The sequence below is a fragment of the Nicotiana sylvestris genome, chromosome 10 (genome assembly GCF_000393655.2).
Source record: "Nicotiana sylvestris chromosome 10, ASM39365v2, whole genome shotgun sequence".
NCBI classification, from domain to species: domain Eukaryota; kingdom Viridiplantae; phylum Streptophyta; class Magnoliopsida; order Solanales; family Solanaceae; genus Nicotiana; species Nicotiana sylvestris.
The window spans coordinates 100,392,927-100,399,707 of NC_091066.1; the positions used below are offsets into that span (position 1 = coordinate 100,392,927).

At 35.4% G+C, this 6,781-nt stretch overlaps 1 protein-coding gene across 2 annotated transcripts; it reads right to left on the bottom strand.

The window, feature by feature from the left end:
• Positions 1–237: 237 nt before the first annotated feature.
• On the bottom strand, positions 238–5,014 carry LOC104215618 (iron-sulfur cluster assembly protein 1-like). 2 transcript variants are annotated; one of them, XM_070160156.1, is made up of 3 exons: positions 4,559–5,014; positions 4,014–4,068; positions 238–603 (listed from the first exon to the last, which is right to left on the bottom strand). In XM_070160156.1, the coding sequence occupies exons 1-3, from the start codon at positions 4,851–4,853 to the stop codon at positions 504–506; spliced, it is 450 nt and encodes a 149-aa protein (XP_070016257.1). In that variant the 5' UTR covers positions 4,854–5,014; the 3' UTR covers positions 238–503. The 2 variants fall into 2 exon arrangements, with proteins under 2 accessions (XP_070016257.1, XP_070016258.1); XM_070160157.1 differs by lacking the exon at positions 238–603 and adding an exon at positions 656–840 and having other exon boundaries at positions 4,559–4,963.
• Positions 5,015–6,781: the final 1,767 nt, after the last annotated feature.

Consider the following 6,781-nt stretch of genomic DNA (forward strand, 5'->3'; position numbering starts at 1 on the left):
TCGAATCTTTAGTAAATATGTTTTCTTAAATAATTCTCTTGCCTCTTCGTCGTTATCTGCAAAGTTTGAAATACTACTCAAACCATTTGTATCTAGATATTATCCTCCAATCAAACAGATACTTCTGACAGGACCATTTTTCAGTTTGATCTTATTACTCCTTTTGATCAGAAGACCATTATAGACCACCCTGTCTTCTGCTACTTAAAATCAACAAACGGTAGCATCTCAGGCCACTGGTTTAAACAGGTGATTCAATTGCTCCAGTAAAACTTCAAACTGGACAAAGTGAGGTCACAGCTTTATCCAAACAGATTACAAAACAAAACTTCAAACAGTCAACTTTACATTTATGAAAACCGAAAGAATATTACATACACAAGCATTCTAGGTTCTTCCTCAAATTCCTTTCTTGAAACCACTTCATTTCTTGCAACAAGTATTCAAGCATCAGCTGCTTTGCCTATCTGAGAATCATTTGCATTATCACTCAATTTTGCCCGCTATGCTGCATAATCTTTCACAGCAGCCTTTATTGCGTCCTCAGCAAGCATACTGCAGTGCAGTTTAACAGGTGGAAGAGAAAGATGTTTCGCTATCTCCCTGTAGTACCATCAAATGCCACACAAGTTTCAGCATACTAAGCACAATTCAGAATAATGCAGACTACCAAAGTATCTTCTATTTCTTTTTCTTCTTGATAACCTTGGTGTCCGGGCTACCAAAGTATCTTCTATTATATTAGAGCAACATGAGCAATGGACAATTGACCATATACAGTTGTAGGCATCAAATTCTATATTCACACATAGCTTCTCCCATAAGCCTATCTAATCACATCTGTAAATACAGAGAACGGCAGTAAGATGGGTATTACAGACACAAACATCATGGAACTGGGCAATATCCAAGGACAAGAACTTATGAATATATATAACTCTTAAAGTATTGCTGTATATAAGGGCATCTCTTTTACACTTGGGAATTGATAATGTTGCTGGCAATGAAGCTGAACAGTGACATCAGCAATGAAAGTTGAAAAATGCAGGAATTCAGGTAAGCCAGTTTTTTCTGTTCCAAATTGGGATTAGTTCTTTCCAAGTACAGTAAGAGATAGTCTTGTTAGAGGAGCTTGCATTTTTTCAGAAGAATTAATAAGGAATTACTTCTTCCTTTTTCTTTTTTATTTTGATAAATTTTTAAAAAGTAAAAATTAGAAGGAAAAAAAAAAGCAATTCAGCATTAGTTCTTCTAAAAATTGCAAGCTATACTGGCAGAACTATCTCTTCTCGAAATGAGGAACTACTCCTCCCACCTTCAATAAGGAATAAACAAGTCTCGAGATTAAGATGCTCATTAACATATGCCAGATTGTCATACAAATTGGAAAAACACACAATGCAAAGGCCTCGCAGGCCTCCTCTCCTCCGACTTGAAAGTCCTAGATCCTTCAAGCAAGATAGTTTAAGCAACATTTCTCATACAGACAATCCTTCTTCAGTTTTTAGAATAACGCGACAAATAAAGGAGAGAAACATGAAAACAAGAATCTTGTACAATCTCCAATTATTCAGAAATATAACCCCAAAAAAAAAAAGAGAATGAGAGCATCAGATGAAATAGATCAGGAAAAAGATACTTTAGCTCAGGGAAAAGATATTTCAAAGAAGCTTGCATAGAAGTATTCTTCTATTAAGGGGAAATCCTAAGTTTTGGCCACTTATATACTCACGTCTTTTGATAAGGCTCTCCTCAGATCTCGCCAATTCCTTATTTTAACTTCACCCTAAAAGACTGATATCCAAATATCTAAAGTTTACTGCAAACAAGTACCAATGAGCCAAGCCAAAATTTCAACTAAATGAACCTAGAAAAGAACCTCCTCACCCAAGAAATTTGTTCAGCAACAATTCAAACTTCAAGTTGTCCATCATAAACAGATACTTTCTTTGTTTCCTTTCTTTTTGGGGGGATTTGAAGGGGTGTACCAAACAAGGAGGCGCAAAAAGGCCCCCCGAGCAAAATACCGTGGTGGAAATTTCCCCTAACAGATTAAGTTAGTATCATGTGGACTGATGGTCCATGAATCAAACATTAAACTAATAGAAACCGATATTAGACTTGATATTAGCTAAACAGTGAGAAAGGTGCAGTTAACATTTCATTAATGTGATGGGGAAAACTCTGCATATATTACCATACCAATATAGTGTAACCAAAAGGTTAACAAACATAGACAGATATGTTTACCATACCAACTAGTATCGAAGAACCCGTCAGATATGTTAACCAAAGTTGTCGTTGTTGACAAGCCGAGGCTATGTACTGCCTCAGTTAGCCTTCAAAACTAATAATGAGAAGGTGCCACACTAGAAATTAGTTATTTTATTTTTTCTTTGATATACATGGGTTTGAGGGGGAGATTGATAGGACAATTCCTGTACATTATAAAAGAAAGAAAGAAAAGTCAAAGAAAGAAGACAAAAGAAGTGGAAAACACGCAAAGACAAAAAGCAAAGTTATACAAATATTGACTTTGTTTGTCTGCAAAGGAGAAAAAGTAGTATGAATTAGATTAGCAAGAGGAAGAATTCATCTTCGAATTTCTTTCCTATGACATAAGTGACCTATAAAAAGGACTCTGCTCTTTCATTTGTAAACACATAATCACAACTCCTCCTCTTCTTTTTAGTAATAAAAGGCTATTCTCTATGTGGTCGTGAGTAGGTAAAAGTCCGAAGTTCTTCCGCCTGACAATCTTACTCACACTACGTTTTCTCCCTTACAGACAAGCAAAATCAACATTTGCATAACTTTGCTTTTTCTCTTTCCTTTTTGTCTTCTTTCTTTTGACTTATTACAATGAACTGGGTTTGTCCTATCAAGAATCCACCTTCATCTTCATGTCCAACTCTTCTTGTACACATTTGCAACGTCTACCAACTCCCTCTCACTTTCAACAACAACAACCAAGTAAAATCCCACAAGTAGGGTTTGGAGAGGGTAGTGTGTATGCAAACCTTACCCCTACCCCGATGAAGTAGAGAGGCTGTTTCCGATAGACTCCATCAGATCTGAAAATTTGTGGGTGTTTAGTGATTTGTTGTTTGAATCTTCTGAAAATCATTTATCTTTGTTAGATTCGTAGATTAACAGTGACTTTGTCAAGATTTAGGAGAAGAAAACTTGAAACCTTCATATCGAGGTGTTGAGAAAAGCTGAAGAACCTATCAAGTTCTTCGAAATCTAGTATTGTTGGGAAAGAAATCAAGTGGCTATAATGTAGCCATTAGTGCAATGAAGGGTGACTGCTTGTGCATTTTTTGTCTGAAGCTTGGTTGTGTTTTCTTGCATATTGATGCAGTACATTTTAGTTCTAATCTCAGCTGGAATTGTTGATAGACCTCAGTAGGATAAATATGAGAATCAATAATTGTTGTTAGAAAATATACAGTAACTTGAATCTGATTTGGGGGCGTGTGGTAGTGATGGTAGTTGGAGGTGGCTTTGGGTGGAGGTGTTTAGAAGAAATGGAAGGGGAAGAGGGTGGGATGTGGCATGCCTCATTGTGGTAATCTAACTTAAACTCATTGGAACGACATGTAGATATACACATCAAGTTAACTCCTAGCAAATCACCATTTTTATTTGTTTTAATTATGTTTTTTATATATTTAACTTACTCTCACTACTACTCTTATTTTATTTTGGCATGATGATGATATGAAAAGCTTAGATAAGGAATTGTGGATTCATATTGCCGACCCCAACATTGTTTGGGGTTGAGGCATAGTAATTGTTGTTGTGGTATTCCACATCCTCGTTCTTCCAGGTAAAAATGCTAATTAAAACTACAGCAGCATTCAAAAGTATACCAAAGAGACTCAACTCTTAGATTATTAGCAAATAAGGTAACTTAAAGAATGAGGGAAGGTAGAGAACAATTACAGATCAGAACTACATGCAATATGAAGTCAAAAATATAATAAACAAGTAAAGGATAAAGGAGTTACGTATTCTTTATGGAGAGTACTTCCTCCATTTTATTCCCTTTCACCCATTCAGTGGCTGAAAATTAGAAAACTTGGTAATTAGAATCACTACCATTTCAGCTTTATAGCATCAAGTAATACTCCTAGTTCTCTAAGAAAATCATATTTTTGTTAGGTTCTCTACCATTTTCCTATATGAGGGTTTTCCCCGAAACATCAATAAACTAGTACTTCCTCTATTCATTCCAATTTATGTGAACTAGTTTGACTTAGCAGTCCGCACGGATCTTTTAAAGTTTGTGTTATTAAATCGTGTCATAACATTTGTGTGATAGCAAAACTTTTGAAATTTATGGTCTTAAAGTGTCATACCATTTGAGTGTGGGTATAAATACTTTTCATTAAGATTAAAATAGAAAATTTAAAGTTGATAGTGTCACATTAATAGGAGTACTTTACAAAAACACCAAAAAGTTTGGATAGAGGGATTTTTTTAATCAAGCAAACAGTTTTTCCTAGTAAAAAGATACACAAAGACAAATAAGAGAGCGAAATTGTAATCAGACCTACGGAAGAAGAAGCAATAGCGAAGCCACATCCAAAGGTCTTAAAGCAAGCATCGGTAATTTTTCCGGTCTCTTCGTCGACTTTGATTTGCAGCTTCATCACGTCTCCACAAGCAGGTGCACCGACTAGACCCGTGCCAACTGTAGGATCATTCTTGTCAAATGACCCCACGTTTCGGGGATTATTGTAATGGTCCACCACTCTCTCGTGATATAGTCGCCGCTGCACCGCCGGCGTCACCGTCGATGATTGTGAACCGATCCGGAGGATTCTTCCGGCGACATTCCTCAGCATTTTCGAAATCGGGTGACGGATTGATCAGAGATTGGCAGAAGAATGGTGAGGTTATCGAAGGGGGAGGGGGGTGAAGAAGATTAGATTTTTGGATATCAGAATTGTTATTAAATGGACTTGGGCCACTACCACACTTTTTGTTGGGTTTACTTTTAGAATTGGACCTAGAGAAAGTTAGCTGCGTCTTCTCTTATTATAGCTGCTTTTCTTTAGTTAATTTAATGAAGGGAAATTACTAGATATGTCTATTTATAGGTAGCTCATTATAAAAATTGGTCAATTGATAAAATATTATTAATATTAGTCAAATTAACCAATTAGCTATTTGTAGCAAAAAAAATCAATTTTTTTGCTTTGTATTGAGTGGGTGTTATTAGAATAGATTGGGGACAACTTAAGGAGTTTGAATCTCAGTTTTTGGATGATTTGGTGAAGTTTTGAGGTGGTTTGAATTAAAAATTCGATAAAAGCTGAACATAAAAAAAAAATGATGTGTATCAAACTGTGTATCATTTGTGTATCACATATGTATCATATTTGTATCTATTGTGTATCACATTTATATCCATGTATACCTGCGTGTGAGATACATGTGTCGCAAAAGACTTTTTTGAACTCGATTTAATTACTAATTTTGATACAAAATCAGTCCAAATCACCTCCAATCTTCCTCAAATTTTGTATATTGACTTATCTATATATTTTTAATGAATTTCAATTATACCCATTGAAAAAGTTCCTTTTTTGTTTAGATTTTTGGAATATTGTATATATTTTTTGTATTTCATCACCTTATTTGCTGCCCCATCCATAAAATTTCCTTTCCGTCTTGTATTTAGTGTTGCTAATCATGCTTAAAAATATGGAAGGTGATTTTTGCATGTGATTCTTTGAGAGAAAGAACCCTATTATTTGATTTTTCAATTTTTGTTGGCTAGTTTTAGTAAGTCTATGATTAATGGTTAGAGGTTGGTAAGTTGAGATTTATTTGGAACATTTGTGTAAGTTTCCAATGAATATATTAGAGAAAATGACACTTAGAGCCCCATTTAAATATTTAATGCTACACGGTTTTTAAAAATGATGCAAAATATCCCAAAATTACAGTTTATCACACGTGTGCCCCACGTTTTATGTCAGTACTTCTCTCTTTCCAAGTTTCAAAATAGACAACCGTTCTCTAATTGAACATACACAAAATATTTTGCAACTTTTCCCAAATTTCCTGCGAAATCGCGAATTCTCGCTTCCAAATCTTCGTTAGGTTTCAATTTTCGTTTCTTCTCCTCCAAAATTTGGCAATGTCAAGCTTTAATTTCGAGAAAAAGGTGTTAAAGTCTTATGGGTATAAAGCACATTTTTAAACGTGCAAGACCTTTCCATCCAATTTCACTTTCACCACAAGTTTATGATATTGATATGGATGTCAAAAATCACTCAGTGACAATGGTCAAGTCTTGTTTGAAAGAGGCTCCAAGCGGCCATGCAAATGGAGATTCATCTTCGGCAAATGGATCTCTAAGAACGCATTCTCAAAGGGCTAAGGCACGTGACATTGATGGTTCTCCAAGTTCTAAGCAATAACAAATTGATGTTTCTCAAATTGATCCGAAAATCCCCTTAAGTAATCATGCAACTGGAGAATCATCTTCAGCAAATGGTTCTTCAGCAAAGTCAAATGGACCCGGAGCAGCTAGTTTGAGAAGAACGCGTTCTCAAAGTGCTAAAGAACGCGAAATCGGCGGTTCACCAAGTTCTAACAACAAGAACTCGATGTTTCTCAAACTGAAACTGATTTGAGGCCTACAAAAAAAGGAAGGTTTCTGAATCTAGTATTCGTCAGAAAAAAACATGTCGAATCCCCTTCAAAGGTAAATTTTTGAATCTATTCAAAGTTTTATGTATGTTAGAGCTTACTTTTTAAGAGC

Bases quoted from the DNA above. Each gene is read 5' to 3' on its own strand.
- LOC104215618 (XM_070160156.1), bottom strand. From the start codon at position 4,853: ATGCTGAGGAATGTCGCCGGAAGAATCCTCCGGATCGGTTCACAATCA. The intron at 4,069-4,558 runs GTCTGATTACAA...TCTAATTTTCAG, and splicing joins TATTGCTTCTTCTTCCGTAG to CCACTGAATGGGTGAAAGGG. The intron at 604-4,013 runs GTAACTCCTTTA...ATGGTACTACAG, and splicing joins GTACTCTCCATAAAGAATAC to GGAGATAGCGAAACATCTTT.